Source organism: Emys orbicularis, chromosome 18 (assembly GCF_028017835.1).
Source record: "Emys orbicularis isolate rEmyOrb1 chromosome 18, rEmyOrb1.hap1, whole genome shotgun sequence".
NCBI lineage: Eukaryota > Metazoa > Chordata > Testudines > Emydidae > Emys > Emys orbicularis.
Genome location: NC_088700.1, coordinates 3,941,339 through 3,966,262, shown reverse-complemented (window position 1 = coordinate 3,966,262; position 24,924 = coordinate 3,941,339). Strand labels below are relative to the sequence as shown.

Below are 24,924 nucleotides of genomic sequence, written 5' to 3'. Positions count from 1 at the left end.
TTTCCTTTCCATTTCCATCCCAGCCCTACTACCAAACTCAATATTTTCCTCCATGAGAAGTGAATGATTAGAATATTTGTAGAGTGTTATGCCCCTGCATTAGTCATTGTTTAACCAAACAGTAATATTTTGCTCCGTTGATCTTTTCTTGTAAATTAATTTAGGTTTTTTTGCTCTTTTTTGAACTCCCTCCAATTTACTATTTGTCTGGTAACGAAGTGCCCAGAAATGAACTCGGCCCAGTTACATGAGAATTATACAGAGAGGGACTATAATTTGTGATAGGATGCCTTTGTGTATGCAGACCAAAGTCATATTGGCCATCTCAGTGTACTGCTATTCATTACTGTCCCATTTACGGTGTTTTAGCCAGTTTACAATCCAGTGACATTGTTCTTTTCCAATACAATGTATAGGGTTGCAAAAAACAATATTCTTTCACCTAACATTTGAGAAACAACAAAGTTATTGCATTCAAAAGATAATTAACAACTGTTATATAAAAGAAGAGATTCTAAAATATACCTTTCCTGGATATCATTAATTCATATGGATATTGATATCACTCTCATTAAATATTGTTTACAACTGTATTAGAGCAAGCGCTTGTGAGAAAAAACAGCCATGTTTATAAATTTAAAAATAGCAAAAGCAAAGGCAGGATAGTGTGACTGTTTGGGATCAAGTCTCGATACAAAATACATATATCAGTTACTGAAATGAAAATACGAAGAACTAATCAGAAAAAAATAGTTTCCCCAACATTCAAAGAAGCTCTTCCTTGCAGTGATTTCAACTCTCGGTTAATTTTTTCCTTGAATATTTTTCATTACATGTTATATACTTAAAAAGAACCACAGGCGGCTTAAAAATGAGCATGTGCAAACAGTGCCTTAAAAAACTACATGTGTCATTAAATGATCTTCACACTAGGGGAAATGGCAGAAGTTTCGTTCCTAGAGCACACAGGAATCCAATTCATCTTAATTCCCTTGTATATCACATAGGGTTTCCCCTCTCTCATAATCCATCTTTGCCTCCTCCTACTTGGCAGTGAAGTCATGATGCTGAATTTGGGGCTCTGCAATCATTAAATAGCAACAGATTGTTTAAACAATCAGAGGACTGGGAGTACACTATAGAAATTGAGCAGGAAAAAAGTACTGAGTGGGAAAAGGTTCCTTGTAAATGTCCAAACAGTAACTCCAAACAAGAGCATGCAGATTGTTAGCAAAATAAAGTGCTTTTGTTTAGATGATCTCTTTATTCACATTTTCCCCCACAGTCGGATTGCTCTCTTTAATGAAGGGTTTTGCACACATGTAGTACAAACAGTGATAACCTCTTTTCACTGCTCTTTCCATAAATGGACAAAGTCTCCGTGACACAGTCAAAGGAGCCCAGACCCCTAGAAGAATCTGGTGTAAAGGGAAGGACATACACCATATTCAATGCATACATTAAAAATGTATATTTGAAAAAACAAAACGATCAAAAAGGTGGCTGTGTAGGCAGTCAATTGGTAGGGGAGCAATTAGAGGGAATTTGCAACAACTATTTACTGTTCTATTCAATTTCTTAAAAAACAACTCACCATGGCAACAGCAATACCATGTTGTACATAAAGTAGGTGTGAGATGCAGAGCCGTTTAGGAAGAATCATGCACCAGTATGTAACATGCACATTTTAGTATACTCACAAACATATTCCAACACACTGCTGCACTTTTGTTATTTGACACTTTGCTCTGTGCTACATAATCTATTTTTTTCTTTTCATATTCTTGTCCTCCTTAGATCTAATGGCTATGGATTAGTAGATATTGATGGCAAGAAAAGATTTTGAACAAGGGACAGCTATAGAATCACTAATATTTTGGTCCTGTTTCATGCCATCATATTGCTGCTTTAACACCTTCTCGAACAAAAATACATTAATTTCTATGTACTATTACTTCTTGTGTTATGGTATCACCTAGACATGAACCAGCACCTAACTGTGTGAAATGCTGTACAAACACATAAAACGAAAATGTAATCCACCCTCCTAGTACTGTCCCTTTAAAACTTCCTCCTTTCTTGTATGAGATTTACTTCTCTGAAAGGTGATTTCCATTGAACAACACTGAGTTCCTGTAAAACAGAGATGCTGTTTCTTCCAGAAGAAATTTTTAAGGGCCAAAACTATACTGCAGAATCACTGAGTGGTGCAATGGCTTCACAAACACCACATTTGATCTTGACATACTACTCCAGTTTCCTACTGTTGCCCAATATGAAACCAGCTGGGGTATAAAAGACTTATGGAGTAAATTTATAGTTTTCTGACTACATAATACAGTCTCAGTAAATCAGATTTAATTGACCAAGTCATCTCAACTGTCCATACTACATACATCCTAACATTACAGGACATTTTCTCAGTTTTATTCACAAGAACTAAAATGTATAACTAAAATCAGATGGACCATGCTAATGAAACTGAAAGATGATAATCAAGATATTTTCAAAACCACACACGTTCATAACAGGTTTTAATAATGACTCCTTCTGAGAGGTAACTTCCTGATAAAACTATACAATTTCTACACTAGGAACTGCATTGGAGATATACATGCTTCACCAGGAAGCAACCTGTAACACACTGAATACAGACAACAAGAATCTACATTATCAATCCCTGCTCACATCTGCAAATGTAACCCTCATGAAAATGAGATGTGCCAGCAAATGAAAAGGAAGATTGTGTGCTAACCTCCACAGCACTATAGCTGAAACCCGGGCCACAGTGAGAGCCCTCAGCAAGCCCAAGGATCCATGGGAGGGGAGGTGGTCTACATCTATCCATTCTATGCCCCATACCAACTCTGCAGGGAATCTGGATGAACATTCTACCGCCATACGGATCTGTATTAAGTGCCCAATGGATCTCTACATCTGCTGTGGAATCCCCTTTAATGGGACTTCTCAGAGACAGCCACAGACAGCAGAAGGGGAAATCCTGTCCAAAAGCTGCAGAGGGAATGGGAGCCCCTTCTGCCAGGGTGGAAGTGCTTAGAACCTCACAGATCCAAGGTTCTAGGGCTGAAACCACTATGGGAGAAGTTGGTGGAAACACCTCAGAGCTCTCCTCTTCCCTACTCCATCTGTAGAAGATGTGCAATTTTCTGTGGAAGAGTGCAATCTAAATAAGTTAACAAAATATGACTTTAACTGACCAGCTTGTAAACTGTTAAAGGGTAAAGAGTAATACCACCCCACCCCCCACAAAGTAGTAATCTTAACCAGCACACATACTGCACCAGAGCAACCACACTGCTTTTACTGCATGTGGCTAAAGCATCCCACTCAAAAGAAAACTCATCCATGGGTTTGCATAAGGAGAAATCTTATAAAGATGAATCACTTGTTAAACAAGTAGTCTGGGGTAGTGTAGGCCTATGACAAGCCATTTGGGGTAGTCTAGAACAGACTTCTCTGTCCAGGAGAAACTTAGCAATTCAATGGCTATGCCACATTTTATTACTATCACAATTTATAATAATGACTATGAGACTTAAGATTCTGTAGTAAGAGTCTGCTGACAACAACAAAAATGGTCGGCTTTTTAAGTTACAATATTTAATTTTTGAAAGCAGCTTTGATGCCTTTTAATTGATAAAGATTTCTTCTCTATGTAGGATTTGCTTTTTAAGTAGAGTTGAAGGTATCTGAAGCTCTTGATTTGGAAGACAGAACCAAGTTCCAAGGTCAATGTTCAGAATAGATTTACTTGGAAGCATTTAACTGTATGGAGCATGCACATACAACATCCGGTGAATGCAGCACAATCAACACAAGGTGTCAGTACCATGAAATGGATCTTTTAATCTAGAAGCCCAGGTTCTGAAGCAGAATTCACAGCCAAGGGACTGAAACAAGACTGCTGTCATGCACATCAATTAGCAGAAACACCTTTATCAATAAATACAGGTTGAAGGGATAAGCTTACAAACCAATAGCAATGGTTTTTCAGAGAAAGTAAATGGTGGAAGGTACAATAATGGAAATCCCTTCAGTTTGTTTTATATTCATCATGGGAGTATTACATTCCACTTTCTCTTTTATATTTCCTTACACTGATATACTACTACACGGATCAGCAACCTCTGGCACGCGGCTCACCAGTGAAAGCACCCTGGCGGGCCGGGCCGGTTTGTTTACCTGCCGTGTCCACAGGTTCGGCCGATCGCGACTCCCACTGGCCGCGGTTCGCCGCTCCAGGCCAATGGGGGCTGCGGGAAGCAGCACAGGCCGAGGGATGTTATCTCCCATCTCCTCTTATTTAGAATCCCGCTCTAAGCCAACATTCCCCAACTAGTACAATAAAGATAAGAAGAAAGAAATAACTGCTCTTTGTGCAAAGAAAAGTCAATGGAAAAGAGGACCAAATTTAGCAAGTACAGCAATTAAAGAATGCAAGACAACAGAGGATCTGACTGCATTGCAAAGGGAGATGTGCCACAGAAGATATATTTTCATGTGTCAATTCTTAAATGCATAGCTGATGTAAATACAGTAAGTAGCTCACATTTGGAACTTATTGTTGAGATCCAATTGGATCCTTGCTCCTAACTCAGTAATTTCTAGTGGATAGACAAATATATTTCCCATGATATGAGATATACGGTCTCTCCTCCTTCTTTCCCTCTACATGCACACATATACTACATAAGTCAGTTATAGTATATTATCAGTCTTCAAATTACTTTATATTAATAGGTTATGGCTATTTGGGGTTGTTTATATATTTTCTATTTTTGTAAATCTAATAATTTTCATAGCAAATTTTGAAGTATTAGAGTTACAATAATGACTCTGACATTCACTGCACCTGGCAAATAATATTTGCCCACTATCTTTAAGAAATGCAGTGGGTGGGTTAAAAATAAACCTGAACATTCAGTCCTCCTTGTCAGGCTTAGTAAATTACCAATTAACTTCATCATGGAAAGTGCATGATGTGTGTGGAAGTGGAAAGGTACATTTGCTTCTGTCCACTGAGATTCGGTATTTAGTTTTAGCTGGATGTATCTGGATATGATTTAAGCTAAATTCAATCCAAATCAATTCAGAACTGTTAAGTCATTCATAAATGAACCAGTTACACAACAAGTTATTGTTCATTCTGATAAAACCAGTATAATGTAAAATAAATCAACAATGAGGACAGAAAGGAAACTAATTAAGATTTCATTAAGACATTTACTTGTTATAACCATATCATTGTCAATGTGATATCTATTTACTATTATTTAACTTGAAATATCTAGGTTATACAGAAAACCTGTGATAAACTCTTGTATCATTTAAAATTACCAGCAATCTTGTACAGTATCAGAACCACTGTAGGGATACAAGTAACTATCTATGCCAGTTATATTTTTATTAATTATTATCTTAAAATTTCAGTAATATTGTTCCCTATTAATTTTATTGCTGCTGTTTTCTTTGCAAAACATTCTCCAATATGTTTTGAATGGAACAGAAAACATCAATTGGCTCTTTAAAACAACACACACACACATATCCCCTATCACTTTAATACCTATTGTTTGATGCCGACACAGATCTGGGAAGAATATGGTAGCTTCACTGATGCTGCAGAGCCAGTAGTGACAACACAAAACAGTTTTGATTTGTAAGGGGCCTACAAAAATAGGGTCACAAAGAATTAATGCAATGCAGTGCCAGAGTTAAAAGCAGATTACAAATCCAGAGGTCCCTCTCAATAAGATGACGACAATGTTATGGAAGGGCAATATTTGGCTCAAAATCTTTTTCATTTTGTTTGACTATGAAATATATAATCTGTGGGCAGCCTGAAGTTATTTTTTTTCTAACCACCACAAACCATTCCCTTTTTTTCAAACCTGTTTTTATTAAGAAACAGTATAGTCCTGCTGAGTAACCAGTGGTGCCTCAATATGCAGGACAGAGGTTTGAATGAAGTAATGACAACACTCTGATCTAGCTAGAAAGACAAAGACTATGCAGTAGGGCAGAATGCTAAAGGAGTTGATTAGACCTTATTAAGAAAACAATGTGAGCCAATGAGGAGATGTAATATAGTCCTCACCGAGGATAGTTGAATAACTATATTAGTCATTTCACACCCCCATAGAGGGTGTCTGAAAGTAGAGGGGCAACATGCCATACGCTGGCAGATATTAAAACACATACAGATGTCACAACAGACCCACTGCGCTGAAGAGAGTTGCCTTCTTACCAGAACTGGATATAGGGTCCTCACAATCCTCTTAAAATGAGGATTAAACAGATTTTGTAAATGAGAGAAAAGCAACACAGTAATGAACGCAAAAAACACTTTGCAAAGAATGTGAAGTTCAACACCCTGACAAAAGGATTACTAAATCTCTGGTGAACTAGGCCAGCTCCTTAAAAAATAGCAAACCAAGACCCATACTTTTCTCAGTGCACATTAGAGAGCATCACTCCAGTCAGAGTTCTCAAACACCTTGTAAGAAGAAAAAGGGTCTATTTAAGAGTCTATGTCATAGTTCTCATAGTTCATATACCTATCATATCAAGTATACAGAGTGTCATTTAGAGAAACAACAACTTTTATATATATGGTTGCATATGATAATAGCAAACTCAGAAGGAAATTCTAGAGAGGACACTAAACTTAGAATGGGTGCTTCAGAATTAGATTTCAGCGTCTAAATAGGATTGGAAAATTAAGTCTTTTTTCCCAGTTTATCTATGAAAGGTATAAGATACCACATGAGAAAAGCGGTCCAGAGGAAGTTTAAACTCATGTTACACTAATGTCAATGAAATATTACTGATCAGAACCAAGATGTGAAAGGAGAAATATTTGCCCAGATTACTAATGTGGCCTAGTAAACAAAATACAGGTAAACAAGCTCCTCTATCTACCCTTCTATCAAATAGAAAATATTCTAGTCCGCGGGTATGATTCTAATGGAAGAATTCAGGAAATACAAATGTGGACAAAAGAGAGGTAGCACAGGTATCTTTTCATGTAAGCTCATCAGCTACTGCCACCATCTTACAGGGGTAAAGTCTTTGGAACATGGCAGACACTGACTTGTGCTGGGATTAACCCCAAGGCAGACAGCAAAGAATTGAAAATCCATACCTGCCCCAATGGAAACAAAAGAGATAGCAATGCCAGTCCTTTGAGAAGATGGCATGTCAAACTCATTAGACGAGTCAGATATTCAGATAAAGTGACATGCCTCTAACGTGCAAGCACTCACCTGTAGTTTAAAGTAGGCTGTTCTGCAAGATACAATTTTTTAACCTATACATTCTATTGTACTGTGCCCTAAATATTACTCCTTTTCATGGAATTTGTCTAGTACGCTGATCTCTATCATAGGTGTTATTACATTTGTTTCTTAATAAGAGAATATGAATATTAACTATGTAGGAGAAAGAAAAGTGAGGAAATGCTAGCTCTAACCACTAGGTGTCACTCCAGGAAAGAGCATAGTTAACATTTTTGATGAGACAAACTTGAAAGTCTTGACTCTGTCTTTCTCTACAATTACCAACATGTATGTAGCTATAAATATTTAACAAAATATTATATTTATTTCTTTTGAGGATGACCCAATTTTCGGGCTTTAGTGTTTGAGAGATGATCATGAATTCATCTCCTCTTAAAAGATGTAAAGAATTAATAATCACAAAAATTCAACATAATCATTCAGGTTAACAATAGGAGGCATCTGTGATGTCAGAAAGGTAGATGTCTTTTAAAACTGTAGGTAACATATCTAAGGGTAAAATCTTACCTCAATAAAGATAAGTACGTTGCCTCTTTAAGTACTTTATTTAACAGAGAAGCGGAGAACAGTATATACACCATATGTGACAAATTCTTCCATGGTTTAAGATTTGACATTGAACAGTTACAGAAAAACTCAGTGGGCAGTGAATGCATCAGTAATTTTACTACATCAGTCTTTGTGCTTAAATGTAGTGTTGTAGATTCTACAATCTAGAAATACTTCCTAATTCAAAAGCTCTAGATTACTAAAGACAGTGGATAGCTTAACATCACAACTAACTGCAGGTCAAAGTATTGTCTTATATGTCTAGTATGTAACCTCATAATCTTTGGGATGAGAGGCTCCATGTAATAAAAGATAAGATAACATTAGAGCTGGTTGGGAATTTTTTCCCCAACAAATGCTGTGTGTCGACACTGAAATGTTTTGCAGAAAAGTAAGAGAGAGAGAGAGAGAGAGTGTGAGTGTGAGTGTGTGTGCGCGTCCGTCCATCCGTCCCACACAAGAAAAGCTAGTAGTTCAATAGTTAGGGATGTGTAAGACTCAGGTTCAAGCCCCTGCTTCAAATCAGGCAAACTAGGGATTTGAATCTGGGTCTCCCACATCCCTAAACACCGGTGGCTATTGTCAGTCTCTCTCTTTCTCTCCTCTGGAATTGTTCCACTTTGTATACATACTTTAAATATTCATTGGGCCAAAGAGAGAAAGAGAGTGACTGAGTCAGAATCAGGCAGAACAGGGACTTGAACCTAGGTCTTCTGCATCCTAAATGAGGTGCCCTAACCTCTGAGCTATTAGCTATTCCGGGATGGGTCTCTTGTCCTTTTCCGTGAAAATTTTTGAAAGGTCTCATTTTCATTCCAAGGTGGATCAAAAACAAATTTCAACACCCCCCCCCAATTTTTTTTATTATTATTTTTTTTTTTTTTCAAAACAGAATTCTTATTTTCTAGTCGCCCCTAATTAACATGTTTCTTAAATATATCGTGTTTGGGAGTCCATCTTTTGACAAATTCTGGGCCACAAAGAAAAAATAAAAAAGTAATGATCAAGCAGCATGATCCCACTTTGCTTGCCCCCAAAAGTCTGTGCACACCACATGCGCTAGTTTACATCAGTAAACTGTCTTATAAAATTAGCACTACCAAAAATTAAGAGCAGCGCTTTCCTGGCAATTATTTTCCTATTTAGCACTCATTGTTCACTGTATACTGTGATTTTGTAAGAGGTGGGATCTCCACACATCATGTCCAATATTGCCTAGGTGCACATTTACACTGACATGCTGAAGAGTGCAATAATATTAGAAAAAGACAATATCAAAGGCAGACCAGGTTGAAATATCTGAAAATATTACTCGTCCTCTTAGAAGGCCTTTGCCTAAAGCTGCTTCTTCCATTTGTTTTTCAATTAATCTCAAAACACCCAGAACAATTTAATTTGACCCTGTTAAATTCAGTGACAGTTTTGAAAGTTAACTATAGCAAATGTGAATTAAAACTAAAACCTTCATCATTTGGAAAATGTTGCCATGAAGAGCTTTTTCAGGTGTAGGATTCTTCCAGTCCACAAACCTCTGTTGGACTCCTGTCAAACCAGAATGAGATTCAGCAGCTGAAGATGTCTCAGCAGTGCAGCACAAGAAAGTGAGCTTCTGCCTTGACCAGACCTGTTCAATCCTCCATCATGAGGGAACATTTCTCCTCACGCTGAATACTGTTTGACCACATGGATGATGTCTGAGTGAATGAAATAGGCTGAGAGGTGACCAAGATGTTGACAAAGGAGAATTTCCTAAAGCTGACTGGCAACTCTCCTGCATCCCCTTGCTTGTTTCTTACTTATGCTTGTGCTCTTATAAACAGAGATTTGGCCCATAATGGTTCAAGCTGAGGTGTCAATCTATTCACAGTTTGACTGTATGGGTGGTCAGTCTGGAACTATGTTCTGCACTCTGACATTCACTATGCATCAGACAAAATTTAAAGTTTTTCCCCAATAGAATTTGAACTAATTCCCAATGCACTGCACTCCTCAAAACCATCCCTCTCCACTGAAGTAGATAAGTTATCAGTATTTTACAGAAGAAACCCTGAGGTATTCATGGATTGTATGATTGGGCCAAGAGTATGCAGGAAGTCCTTGGCGGAACTGGTAACAGAATCCAGGTCACTTGACTCCTAGACCTATGCTTTAATTACCAGTCCATTAAGACAGTTTGAAAAGTGTGGGGTTTGAACATAGCATTCTAGCCAACTCCATCGAGGTGGTTCTAGTATACAAAGCTGCTCTGTTTTCATAGACCATCGTTGTTACAGCATCAAAAATGTTATACTATTACGAGATCACGCATATAAGGACTTAGAAATTGCTGTTCCTTCATATTCCCTGATCTTTGAGATCAGACTAAGAATCTCCTATAAAATAGGGTTTTTAAGACAGATTTGTACAATGGGACTTTTCAATTATGTTTAGAGTTTCTGTTTGTGGGAATAATGTGCAAACCAAATGAGGCTTTTTACTTGTTCAGATTAGCTCTCCCTAAAAGGGGGAATTGTAGTTTCAAAGGTGTGTGTCATCATCAACCAATGTTGATATCTCATCTGTAATGTTCAGCCTTCAAAATACCAAATGTTATTCCCAGTAAAGCAATTTAAAATTTTATTCTTCTTCATAAAAACCCCAACCTTAACTAGTTAATCCCTCACACATATCCAAGCAGCACGCACACCAATACTCCTAGAGTTGCCTGGCAACTAGTGGGAGGAGTGTCAGAGAGCAAGAAAGGCCTAAACGAATGAGGGGAAGTCGGTGTCTGCTTGACATGGATAAAGGAGGCTTACAGCCAGGCTGCCTTGCTGCTTTCACTTTTGTTAATTATATGGATGGGAATTAAAGTAGCTCCTGTTAGTTCATATTTGGTACTTTAAAAGCATAACATTCATACTTGATACTTTTATGAGCCATACACAGACAGATCAAATGCATTTATATTTATACACATACCATGCATATATCCTTGCTATCAGAATAGGAGCAATAGACTCAGCTCTGCTGAATTCAATAGTGTTATTTTTGAACAGTGAATATGTCTGAGTGGAATGATGCTCATTCATTGAAGATGTTGGATAGGACTATTTAAAAATCTGATCAAGCTATTTCCTTCCCTCCAGCTTTATGAAATCCACAAATAATTCATAATATGCAAAATATTAAGTGCAGTAATGAAGGGGACAGGGAAAATATAAGGAAATCAAAAAACAACATCTGTAGCCCAAATTCTGTCTTTTGTTCTAACAAACAGTGTGTGTGAAATGTGTTTACATGCCTGCATACCAGAATCCTGTATTCATCCCTAGAGACAGAATTCAGAAGACAGCACCCTTTCTTGAGTCATCACTAACCCATCCATCCCCCATTACTCCAACTCAGCCTCTCCCTATATTATTCCTGCTCCTCACTGCAGCCACCAATTCTCCATTCTGATCCTTGAATGCTCAAGGAAAAACAATCATGGATGAAAGCATTACGGCAAAAGGTACATTCTCCACTCCGTAGGGATTTTCTTGTGCACCTCCCATTAGTCTAAACTGCAGTGACCTTAATGAGTGCCTGAACATCAGGTTAAAAATATCCCCACATTTTGCTTTAATTTACCTGTGTGGTAGTCTCCTCTGTTTTGAGGAAGGGAATAGGACTCTCACTAAGACTGTTAGAGATATTCTATGGATCATTAAGCTATTAGCCCCTTCCATCCTGTATGTGCCTTCTGGCTCAAACCTTGTGCATTATAGCTAACTTGTTCATAATATCATCTACACAGTCCCTATCTGTCATAGGCCAATAGGACTACAAAAATATTCTGTGTCCTCAGGGGAGGCCAATCACCATGACAAGAGCTTCATAAAACCCTTACATGGGAATAGAGGTATTGCCAGAGTGGATCAGAACTGAGGTCAATCTAGTCCAGTAAAGTGTCTCTGACTGTGGTCAGTGCCAAATGCTTCAGAAGACAGTACAAGAACTCCACAGTAGGTAGATGTGGGATAATCAGCTCCCACATAGGTCTCCTCCTGGTCTATAATAGTTAGACATTGGCTTAATCCCTGAAGTATTAGGATTAATATCCCTTCAAAACTTTTTTGTTATTAAGTATAACGACTCTGGCTATTGTCGCTATCCATATAAATATCCAATCTCCTTTTGAATTTTGCTAAATTCTTGGTCTCAATGCCTTCCTATGGCACTGAGTTCCACAGTATAAGTATATGTGTTGTGAAAAAGTATTTCTTTTTATTTGTTTTAAATTTTCCACCTTTTAAATTTCAATGAATATCCCCTTATTTTTGTGTTATGAGACAGGGTGAACAGAGGTTCCTAATCTACCTTTTCCACACCATTTATTATTTGACATACTTCTATCATGTCCCCTCTAAATCATCTCCTTTCTAAAGTAAATAATCCTAATTCTTTTCAATCTCTCTTTATACAAGAGTTCTTCCAGGCCCTTTATCTCTCATTCCTCTTTGGTGAACCCTTCTATTTCTACAATCTCCTTTCTGAGATTCAGTGACCAATATCACATGCAGCATTCCAGCTGAGTTTGCAATATTGATTTACATAAAAGCCTTATAATTAGGGCTCTCAATTAATTGGAGTTAATCGCATGAGTTAAAAAAAAAATTAATTGTGATTAAAAAAATTAACCACGATTAATCACAGTTTTAATCGCACTGTTAAACAATAGAATACCAATTGAATGTATTCAATATTTTTGGATGTTTTTCTACATTTTTAAATATATTGATTTAAATTACAACACAGAATACAAAGTGTACAGTGCTCACTTTATGTTATTATTTTTATTACAAATATTTGCACTGTAAAAATGATAAAAAAAATAAATAGTATTTTTCAATTCACCTCACACAAGTACTGTAGTGCAAGCTCTTTATCGTGAAAGTGCAACTTACAAATGTAGATATTTTTTTGTTACATAACTGAACTCAAAAACAAAACAAACTTTAGAGCCTACAAGTCCACTCAGTCCTACTTCTTGTTCAGCCAATTGCTCAGACAAACAAGTTTGTTTACATTTGCAGGAGATAATGCTGCCTGCTTGTTTATAATGTCACCTGAAAGTGAGAACAGGCATTCGCATGGCACTGTTGTAGCCGGCGTCACAAGATATTTACATGCCACATGCGCTAAAGATTCATATGTCCCTTCATGCTTCAACCACCATTCCAGAGGACATGCTTCCATGCTGATGATGCTCATTTAAAAAAACAACAACAACAACAACAACATGTGTTAATTACTTAGTGACTGAACTCTTTGGGGGAGACCTGTATGTCTCCTGCTCTGTTTTACCTGCATTCTGCCATATATTTCACGTTATAGCAGTCTTGGATGATGACCCAGCACATGTTGTTCATTTTAAGAACACTGTCACTTGCAGATTTGACAAAACTCAAAGAAGGTACCAATGTGAGATGTTTAAATATAGCTACAGAACTCGACCCAAGGTTTAAGAATCTGAAGTGCCTTCCAAAATCTGAGAGAGACGAGGTGTGGTGCATGCTTTTAAAAGTCTTAAAAGAGCAACACTCTAATGTAGAAACTACAGAACCCAAACCATCAAAAAAGAAAATCAACCTTCTGCAAGGGGCATCTGACTCAGATGATGAAAATGAACATGCATTGGTCCACACTGCTTTGGATCATTATCGAGCAGAACCTGTCATCAGCGTGGATTCATGTCCTCTGGAATGTTCTCCCTTTCAGGTGACATTGTGAACAAGAAACGGGCAGCATTATCTCCTGCAAATGTAAACAAACTTGCTTGTCTGAGTGATTGGCTGAACAAGAAGTAGGACTGAGTGGACTTGTTTTGTTTTTGAATGCAGTTTTTTTTTTTTTTACGTAATTCTACGTTTGTAAGTTCAACTTTCATGATAAAGAGACTGCACTACAGTATTTGTATTAGGTGAATTGAAAAATATTATTTCTTTTGTTTTTTACAATGCAAATATTTGTAATAAAAAAATAAAGTGAACACTGAACACTTTGTATTGTGTTGTAATTGAAATCAATATATTTGAAAATGTAGAAAACATCCAAAAGTATTTAAATAAATGGTATTCTATTATTAACAGTGCGATTAATCACAATTAATTTTTTTAATCGCTTGACAGCTCTTATAGTATCCTTAGTATTATTCACCACCCCATTCCTTATGCATACGAACAGCTTTTGGACAATTTCCACCACCGCTACACATCTGCATTTGTGTTAACATATTGATGTCCTACTTACGGGTTCAATTTTCAGTGCATTTCTGTAGCTCCCAAAGAAAGAGGCCTGGGCTTTTAGGAATGCTCTTGCCACACCATCCCCAGTAGTTGTGGAGACTTTCTTTAATCTGTTCTTGAGTGCAGAAACCTGTAAGTACACAACAGTCCTAGATCATCCTCATAGCATAAACAAATAACTTACTGAACTGGGAACTAGCCAAAGAAGTTTCACAAAGTGTCCCAGCATCCGCTGCACCTGTGAGGAAGAATGACACCAAGTACAATCCTGGAGTTTTCCATTTTCAGCTACTTGTTTTGGCCCACTAGCAGATGATTACATTCTACTTGGAAGCCTGCAGGCAGGACTGCAGGAAGATAAGGACATGTTTTTTAAAGCCTGCCTTATTTTCATCTATTCTTAAATGTTTAAAGCTATAAGGATTTTGGTGTTCTTTCGAGGCAGTCTGTACAGTTGCACATATTCCCCCTCAGGACCCACCAATGAACTTCATTCCCTTAGTTTCAGCATATAAGAACAGCCATACTGGTTCAGACCAATGGCCCATTGAGACCAGTATCCTGTCTCTGACAGCAGCCAGTGACAGATGCTTCAGAGGGAATCAACAGAACAGGGAAACTTATCAGGTGATTCATCCTGTCGCCCAGTCCCTGCCTCTGGCAGCTGCAGGTTTAGGGACATCTTGAGCATTGAGTTGCATCCTTGTGCACCTTGGCTAATAGCCATTAATGGACCTATTCTCCATGAATTTGTCTCATTCTTTTTTGAACCCACTTGTACTTTTGGCCTTCACAACATCCCATGGCAACAAGTTCCAAATGTTGACTGTGCATTGTGTGAAGAAATACTTCCTTTTTGTTCAGTTTTAAAACCGCTGCCTGTTAATGTCATTGGGTGACCCTAGTTCTTGTGTTCTGGGAAGGTATAAACACTTCCCTATTAACTTTCTCCATATCATTCTTGATTTTAAAGAACTCAGCTAATGGATGATATGCTAATCTCTTTTCTAAACTGAACATTCCCACCCCATCTTTTTAATCTCTCCTCATATGGAAGCTGTTCCATACCCCCAATCATTTTGGTTGTCCTTCTCTGCACCTTTTCAAATTCTAATATATCTTTTTCAAGATGAGATGACCAGAACTGCATGCAGTTTTCAAGGTGTGGGCGTACCATGGATTTGTATAGTGGCATTATGATATATTCTGGTTTATTATCTATCCCTTTCTTAATGGTTCCTAACATTCGGTAAGCCTTTTTGACTGCTGCTGCAAATTGAGCGGATGTTTTCAGAGAACTATCTATGATGACTCCAACATCTCTTTCTTGAGTGGTAGCCGCTAATTTAGACCTCATCATTCTGTATGTCTACCTGGGATCATTTTTTCCCATGTACATTATTTTGCACTTTTCAACACTGAATTTAATCTGCCATTTTGTCGCTCAATCTAGTGAGATCCCGTTGTAATTCTTTGTAGTCAGCTTTGGACTGAACTATCTTGTGTAATTTTGTATCATCTGCAAACTTTGACACCTCTCTGCTCACCCCTTTTTCCAGATCATTTATGAATATGTTGAACTGCACTCGTCCTAGTACAGATCTTTGGGGGGACCCCGCTATTTACCTTTCTCCGTTGTGAAAACTGACGATTTATTCCTACCCTTTGTTTCCTATCTTTTAACCAGTTACTGATTCATGACAAGACCTTTCCCCTTATCCCAATGGCTGCTTAGTTTGCTTAAGAGCCTTTGATGAGGGACCTTGTCAAAGGCTTTCTGAAAGTCCAAGTACACTATACCAACTGAATCACCCTGGTCCACATGCTTGTTGATTCCTTCAAAGAATTCTAATAGATTAGTGAGGCACGATTTCCCTTTACAAACGCTGTGTTGACTCTTCCCCAACACAACGTTTTTATCTATGCATCTGATAATTTTGTTTTTTTACTAACCAATCTGCTGGGACTGAAGTTAGCCTTACCATCCTGTAATTGCCAGATCACCTCTGTTACATTAGCTATCCTCCAGTCATCTTGTACAGAAGCTGATGTAAGCAACACATTACATACCACACAGTCAATAGTCCCGGAATTTCATATTTGAGTTCCTTCAGAACTTTTGGATGAATATCATATGGTCCTGGTGATGTACTACTGTTTAATGTATCAATTTACTCCAAAACCTCCTCCCTATTAACATCTCAATCTGAGAAAGCTCCTTAGGATTTGTCATCTAAAAAGAATGGCTTAGGTGTGGGGATCTCCCCAATATCCTCTGCAGTGATCAATGCAAATAATTCATTTAGCTTCTCCACAATGGCTTTATCTTCCATGAGTGCTCCCTTAGCAATTTGATCGTCCAGTGACCCCACTGACTGGTGGCAGGGAGCCTACAAGGGCAGGAAGCCTACATGGTGGATCTGCGCAGGAGCCATGGATCTTGGAAGCCTGGAAGGCTCCCCAGAAGCCTGCCAGCTCCAGACAAGGTTCTATTGGAACCCTGCTTGTGATTTGATAAAAATCTGTGGAACCTGAAGTGTTTTTGCAAAACATTTGGGGTTCCACAAAATGGCATTTTTCAATGAAATTGTTTCATTGGAAAATCTTCCCCCCCTCCAACCAACTCTAGTTTTTACTCTACCATTTCAACCCTACGGAAGTTAAAATGCCGATGTATGAGGCAAACGTGCACAGCTGATATTTAGCTACAATTAAAGTCAGATTAAGGGAGCAGGATACCTTGAGATGAGAAAGAATTAAGGATTTGTAAACGTCAGGTACAATGTTTGATGAGACACTACACAAGATACATCATCCCTGTTATTTTGGCCAGACCTGATTACAGTACATATCGTAGTTTAGATGCTCTTTTTATTCAATATAGGATTGTCAACATGGTCCCTTTGCCTGCCTAGAGTAATTCTATAAAAACAAGTATAGAAAAACATTTGACGAAGTTCATCAGGAACAAGAAATCATAAGCAGGCCCAAAGATCTGTGTTTTCTCTCTGGAGTTTAAGTATCAGACTAGTAAAGATTTTTTTCCTTTTGTGAATGGTACGAAAAAAGTTTAATACGAATGCCTGCCATATAAATGAAATTCCACAAATATTTTATAAGTGGTTTATAAACATTTTCGGATAGATATGTAGCTTTATATAAGTTTATTCTAAAAAAAGCTAAAATATGTAGAGAATAAATTCTGCATGCATGTAGAATGCCTACCACAATAGGTTCCCAATCCTGATTACATAATACAAATATGAAATAAAAGATTGAGGATATCAAGACTGAGTCACCACGCTCATATCCCTTAATATATTTTAAAAGCTTGAACTGAAATTCTAAATGAAATGTTTTTATTCAAGTAAAAAGAACACCTATAAAAATGACAAAAGCATCTCCCAATGACAATGGTGACATTTCCATCCTTTGAAATGGTCGATATCAACTGAGGCTCTTTTCTTCCTGCTTCTCAAAGGCTCTACACCACCTGTGCGTCAGATTATTCCTCACTTAACCTTCACTGCCCTTTCTCTTTCATACTGGAGGTGTTTAATTACCTCAGATTCACAGAGCTGCACTTCAGGTGAACATAGTCCTAATGGTCTCATTACCATTTACACAAAGAAATACTCACTGATAGTAACTAAGCAAATATCAACTGTATATCCTCTTACACAGGCAAATTTAAAAACCATCGAAGCATTCAGGTTACCCGACTATTCTTTGGTCTTCTCCCCATAGTCCAAGGGCTGCAGTTTTGAAGGATTACCCATTACCATTTCCTGTACTTCAAAATTTCTCATATATAAATAGGTTGTGACTTAGTTTGATGTCTTTCCTTTTTAGTGCTTGCAGCTCAATAACGTCTGAAGTAAGGTTGTATATCTACATACTATTGTTACTGACAGCATTTTTGCTTCTCAAACACAAGCAGAGAAATAAGATTAAAAAAACCTCTTCACACATTAATGTTTAACTTGCTGTGTCTGAGCTGCAATGACTGCAACCAAATCATTAACAAATAGTTTCATCAGCAGCAATTTTTTGGTGTTGAAGACGCTGGGACAGGATAAGTTCACTCTTTGGGCTTGTCTTCACCACAGAGCTAAATAGGTGCTGCTGCAAACGATGCAGTGGCATTGATTTAGTGGAGACCCACTCAATCGATGGTAGAGCACTCTCCCATCGATTTCTGTACGCCACCTCAACGAGAGCTGGAAGCAATGTCAGTGGCAACGCGTCTCCCATCAACATAGCATAGTGTAGACCCCGCAGTAAGTAGATCTAAGCGATGTCAACTTGAATTACACTAACATAATTCAAATTGTGTAGCTTAAATCGACCAGCAGCTGTAGTGAAGACAAGCCCTTTGAAACAGAGGTCACAGAAGTGAAATTGGTGAAAAGACAGAAGATATAGGAGTACTAATACCACATACTCCTGAAAGAGACTCAGCTACTGCTTCCTTTGCTTTACATGACACAGAATGCCACAGCTTAAGACAGAAAGATGTCCCACAGATGGGATGGAGGGTAGATTTCAGAGGTAAAATGGGTGTAGGAAACCAACAGTCCTCTTGATTTACAGAAGAAAATGAATGGTTGCAAGCAATTCATACTGATCAATGTAATAGAAATAGCTATATCATGTAAGCCTAAATATCAAAGCCTTCTTTTGTTTCAGCTTTAGGTGCCATCTTGAGATATGTATTGGGACAATACTGTTTGCTCCATTCTGTGCAAGAATCACTAATGAAATCTCAGCCACGAACTAATTCCTCTCCAGGTTATTTTTAGTGTTGAGATTCTCCTGCCTGCTCGAGTAGGCATGACTGGCCATCCTTTCTGAAATAGCCCGTCAGCTCACATGATATGACCTGATAGATATGATTTCCCAATTTACCTTGAAAATCTCAATGTTTCTTTCCAGGTATCAGAGCTCTGTGTCCCAGCCTCCTCCATGTCTCTGAAACTCTACCAAAGGATCTCTGTCTTAATACTTTTGCTACCAGTGTGCACTGCTGCTCAAAAGACAAGCTTTTGGCTAGGCACACTCATAGAAAAGCCAGGAACCATAAGGAAGTCTGAGGATTTTTAAGAGCACTAGAAATACAATATATGCATTGTCTCTGTGTAATCCTGTTTATTGTCTACTCAATGAGTGGGGGCTTGGCCTCATTGAACAGCTTTTCTTGAAACTTGCAATTCTGCTGTCCTATTTAAACATTCACCTTCTTTCTAATTTTTCTTTATCTTTCTCAAAATCTAAAAAGGTAATGTCTTTTTCGCTGGTACATGCTACAATATGGATTGCAGGAAATGTAAACCATACTAATATAAAAAAAATAAAAAAAATAAAATTAATGGAGATATCCTATCTCCTAGAACTGGAAGAGACCTTGAAAGGTCATCGAGTCCAGCCCCCTGCCTTCACTAGCAGGACCAAGTACTGATTTTGCCCCAGATCCCTAAGTGGCCCCCTCAAGGATTGAACTCACAACCGTGGGTTTAGCAGGCCAATGCTCAAACCACTGAGCTATCCCCCCCCTGCTATATGACTTGCTTGTGTCAAATTTTTCTTCCAGTTACAATTACAAAGAGAGATTTCTGTATATTTATTTTTAATGTTTTCTGAAGCACTACAGTGATTTTGTCATAAGAGGACTAACATTACTATTACAACCTATAAGATGGAGAATTAAGGAAGTGTCCAGCATTGCTTATAAATCCAAATGCTATAGTTTATGTCAATGATCCATGCATTAAAGAGCCTCTAAGCACATACTAACATGACAGACCATAACAGTTTTAGGGGTCTATCATGTCCATAATCTACGGCTCATTTCCTTTAACTGAAACCATAATGTCCGTGAAAGAGCTCGCTCTCAATAGGCGAAATGTAATAACAGCTCCATCAGATTTTCAAGTCTGAACAGGATACAAAAAAGCAAAATTATTATTTTCATCTGTAACTCACCCATGTTTGAAAGGCCATGTGACTGCTGTAACTTTTATTTTCTTGGCTTTTGCTTTCTATGTTAGCATAAAAATAGATTAATTTATGTCTCTCTTAAAAGATTGCACTGCAGCTACATCTTGAAGGTATCTCATCAACCCAGAAAATTGTTAGTGTGTTTTTTTATTAGCGTAAACTTGGGGAAAGATGCGCTTGATGCTAAAGTCCAGGAATGGCAGTCAGAAGATCTAGATTCTATTCCTGACTCTGTGACAGGCTTTTAATGTGGCCTAAAGCAAGTCAACCTCTCTGCATCTTAGGTTCCTCATTTATGAAAGAAGTAGAATAATGACATACCTCACTGGGGTGTTGTGAGGCTTAATAAATTAGCATTTCTAAATCACCGAGATCCTCAGATAGAAGGTGTTAACTATTTACTGATAAAGACCAGCGTAAAAAAATTAATAAACCCATTCCTGTGTGGTATGTATAAGAGGAGAGTTTTGCGCCTCCTTTAAAATTATATTTAACATGGTACTACAGTGTGCTTATTTTATGGATTCACGCATTTACTCATTTCAATCAAGTCTGCCACAATAACCACTTTTTACACTTTCTAATATAAAATAATGTAGCTTAAATAAGAAAGCATTAAAAATAATGTATTTAGAGAGACTGATGAGTGAACAAAAGTAAAGCTGCTCCTTTGTTTACTCTAGAATAAATTAATACATAAAACAAAGTAGATTGCATAAACTGAACTGCGATTGGTATTCTGCCTAAAGAGATGGTAATACTTTTTCTTTTTTTGTAATAAGATGGTGACCGCTCAATACGAAGTTTATTTCTAACCAAACAGCCACATATACATACAGCCTACCCTGGGAGTGTTTTTAAAGAAGATTTTTATACTTCTGGCAGTTCAGGTTTAAAGGTCAGATTGAAACTATCACCATGTTTCAAAATGCAATCTGTGCAATGCAGCATAATGAAATGGTTCAGTAAAGGTGCTAGTGGAAATTCTTTTAATTAGGTCCAAGGCTTTTCAGTTGTCAACATGAATAAAGAAACATTCTCTTGCAAACAGAAAAAAAGAAAATATAAATGGAAGTTACCTTTCAAAAATGGATTTGCAATTGAGAAACAGAAGTTAGTGTTGCTATGATATCTCAAAAAACATGTTTCAGTTCCCACAAAGTGGAGAAACAAACAGTAAAGTGTAAGAGCACCTAATTTTGAAAGCTTGCTAATAAATGGGATACGAATACTATGCAAAACATAATTTACAGACAGACAAAAATAATCAGAAGCCAATTTCAAGTACTCATGAATACATATCAGGAGTAAGATCTCCTTGGTGCAATATACAAAGCATCACAAATCAATGGCCTTAATCTAATAAACATTGCGCAATGAAAGATTAAACTTTATATTTTTATTTCTTGCACTAAAGTAATTATACCTTATAATATGAAGCTCTGATGTCTACAACTAAGAGTCCAATGTGACACTCTTATAATTTGAAATACTTAAAAATAAATTGATAGAGGCTGTACAAAGTATATAAAAGTAGAAAAACTGACTACCTCAGCCATTGCTGTAACTCATAGAAAGGTATGTAGGAAACATGCCAGCAGCAAATGCAACTGGAAGATCATCACAGTTCTTAATAAACCTCCTTTCTTAATATTGACAATTTTAAAAGGAATATTGCTATTCAAAGTGCTCTCTGTCACTCTCATATCATTAGCAACATGCAGCAATATCACAAACACAAAGTTGAGCAGAGACAGACTTTAGCATTTCAAACATTTACCTACTAATGCAGATGTTTGCACCTTAATTTTCAAAGGAACTGACCTGGGCAATTCAGGAAGTCTGATAGCTAGAAGGTACTGTCGAGTCAAGACAGAGCAAAGCACTGACATTCTGTGTTAGGTGTTTAATCCGATTCTACTGGAACTATCGCAAGGTTATCCAACCTCTGTAACATGCACATTCACTGGAGAGACCTTTCACAATAGCCCATTTTCACTCAGATACCAGGACTGAAATGGTAACAAATAACTCACTCTGAACTATGGAAAGACCACAGTTTGGGCAGCAATGTCATTATTGCGAGACCCAAGTATGACTCTCAGAAAAAGTCTCCAGCAAAATCACAGGACTTAAGGGATTCTTTTTTCAATGTAGCAAAAAGAGCTGTTCAGAAAAACAAGCAGACTATTAACATTTCCTATTGCATGAATAGCGTGCCAGTGAACACACCAAAGTAAATGTTACTCATCTCTGCAGAATGCAAATGGATTTAATTCACCAGAGTAAATTTTGCACATATTCAAGAGTTAATGAAGTGCTCAGTGCTCACATTACCTTGCAATACTGAAAGCATGGTTTGCCTTAACAGCTATTCATGACTGTGGAACTGTTAGCGATATTTTTAGTCCCTCAGCTAACATAGCCTGGCATAGCCCCCAACAGATCACAAATGCATCCATGTGGAGTGAGCCCAGTGGAGAGACAGACTCGCCAGAATCTCCCCCATCTTCCCCCCCCCTCCCCCGAAGAAAGTGTGTATAATAGATCAGCTTCACAGTCTCCCTGCTGTGATGAACAACTTGATCCACTTACAGTTCCAAACACACGATGCATGAAAGAACAGACATAAATTCACTTCTTGCAAAGAAAAACAGCTGCTCTCTAGTGGTCAGATCCTAATATTAAACAGTTTAAAGGAAAGGAAAAGACCTAGAGGAGAACAATTAATTATCTAGATAACTAAAATAATGAAACAAGGAGGAATACAAATGAGGAATAAGACAGAAATACTGATTCCAAACATTAACTACACAAAGCAAAATGATTCAAGTTAAGTCTTTGTTACCAAACATATTAAACGCAGCTGTGTTTATATAGCAGTTGTGAAAAAAAATATACCATGTACATTATTTGTGTGTCATGCCAGTTAATTGAATTTGCTAGCAGCACTTCCTCTGCAATGCTCCAAACATCCTCTAAGAGAAAATGTAGCTTTTAAACAGACCTGCAGAAAACTGAATCAAGAATTTTGAACTAATAAAACACAACTCTTTACTGTTATAAACATGAAGTAAAAGTAAATAATGAAAGGAAGGAAGTCTCTTAAAATTTATTACATTCCAAAGCTTGAAGTTTTCTGTTTATTGGTGAAGTCTCTTCTGATGTTCTACAGTGCTCCTGCAATAGCTCTTTTAATGAAGTCCCATAAAATTTAATAATACTTGATTGTTGACAAATCATATATACATACAAGGCCCAGGATTCGCTGTATCCAGACATTTCTTACATAATTCTATGAAATTTACAAGTTTGACATTTCCACAGTTGTGCATATTTGCATGAGTGATGACCAGCTGGCAGATTCGGATGCAAAGAGTAAAGTCAAAATGAAGAGCTATTTAATACCAAAAAGAGGCATTGAAATAACTTTAATAGATTGAAATGCTGACAAAAGCCAGGGAGCACAGAATCATACATAACTCACTGCTTCCTGCCTACCTGGCTATATACAGCGATGAAAGGAGGAGTCACATCGCAGACTACTGAGGAGTGAAGAGATATCACAGCGGCAAGCAGTGAGCATGCATGAGTTACCCAGTGCAATGAATGGGAAACTTACTTGGATTGGCTTCTGCCCTGAGGGAATAGTCACTTTCCAATGGACATGGATAGTCTCTCACCAGGCTATGGTAACTGGAAATTATTGTTCTTACAGCAAACATGATCATCCAAAGTAACTTGCATTAAGCTATAACAATGCATTTGACTTATCCCAGCAGAGGAATGGAAACACTTCAGGGGTAGGGGCATCATTTTGAATGTGGCAATTCTAGAAGTTTGATATATGCCACTCTTGCTGATAACAATCCCCAATTTGCAAGGCTACTGCCTTGGAACCCCTAGGGGTGAGAACAGATGTTTTTAGTTATGCTTCCACTTCCTTTCATTTAGTGACTTTAAAGTGACTCAGACTAGCAACATTCTGAACTTTTCTCCCCCTGAAATTTTGCTTCATGAATACAGCCAGGCAGTGACCAAAGCCATTTCTGACTCTTGGCTGTTTGGAGTTCTGTGTGAAATGGATTCTGGGGTCTTACCCACAACACAAAAGCCGACACCTCTCATGGAACTAGTTGGCAGACAGCAGGCAGGCCTAGCACTGAACAATGCAGGGTGAATATAAATGACTTCTCCCATGTCGAGTTATTCTTACCAGCAATGCTTGAAATATGCTGGTGATGAGTAAGGGTGGATGCATGGTGTTGGGAGGCTTGCATACCGGTTGACGTTCTCCAGATTCCTCCTATCTCTGTTTATTGCACTGCAATTGGAACAGCTGTGCCATGTTAGTGCAGAATATCAAAAAGATGGATACTCTGTACATCAAAATTACATGAATATTAATTATCTAGGCAAACAGCTATGATGCTCACCTCCCTGTGTGTCAGAACTCAAAACACTGCTTCTTTATAGGCCCCAAAGCCCCATAGCCAGAAGTCATGTTGTTTCAATGTTGTGGACAAATTACATGTGTGTCATGTAGGTAGTTATCTATCCAATCTGGATAGCAGATCTTCACCACAGCAGCCAAGCTACAGTTATATGTTTTTATTTTGATCTGAGGATCTGGACTGGTGAGGATTAACTGAGTAAGTGATAGGCTAATGCTGGGAGCGAGGGTACATGGAGGTAGGTGTTTGCTCTTCTAGTTCCTGCTGCTAAATGATTCACAGTCAAGAATCATCATTAACCAGGAAAATGCATCCAACGACTACTACAAAAATGAA

General features: G+C 37.8%; 1 protein-coding gene across 1 annotated transcript in view; it reads right to left on the bottom strand.

Annotated features, from left to right (window-relative positions):
* DENND1A (DENN domain containing 1A) overlaps positions 1-24,924 on the bottom strand; it is a 217,743-nt gene that overhangs the window by 78,750 nt on the left and 114,069 nt on the right. The window contains exon 10 of the mRNA XM_065418676.1: positions 14,142-14,267. Within this exon, the coding sequence (XP_065274748.1) occupies positions 14,142-14,267 (126 nt within the window). The remainder of the gene's footprint in view (positions 1-14,141; positions 14,268-24,924) is intronic.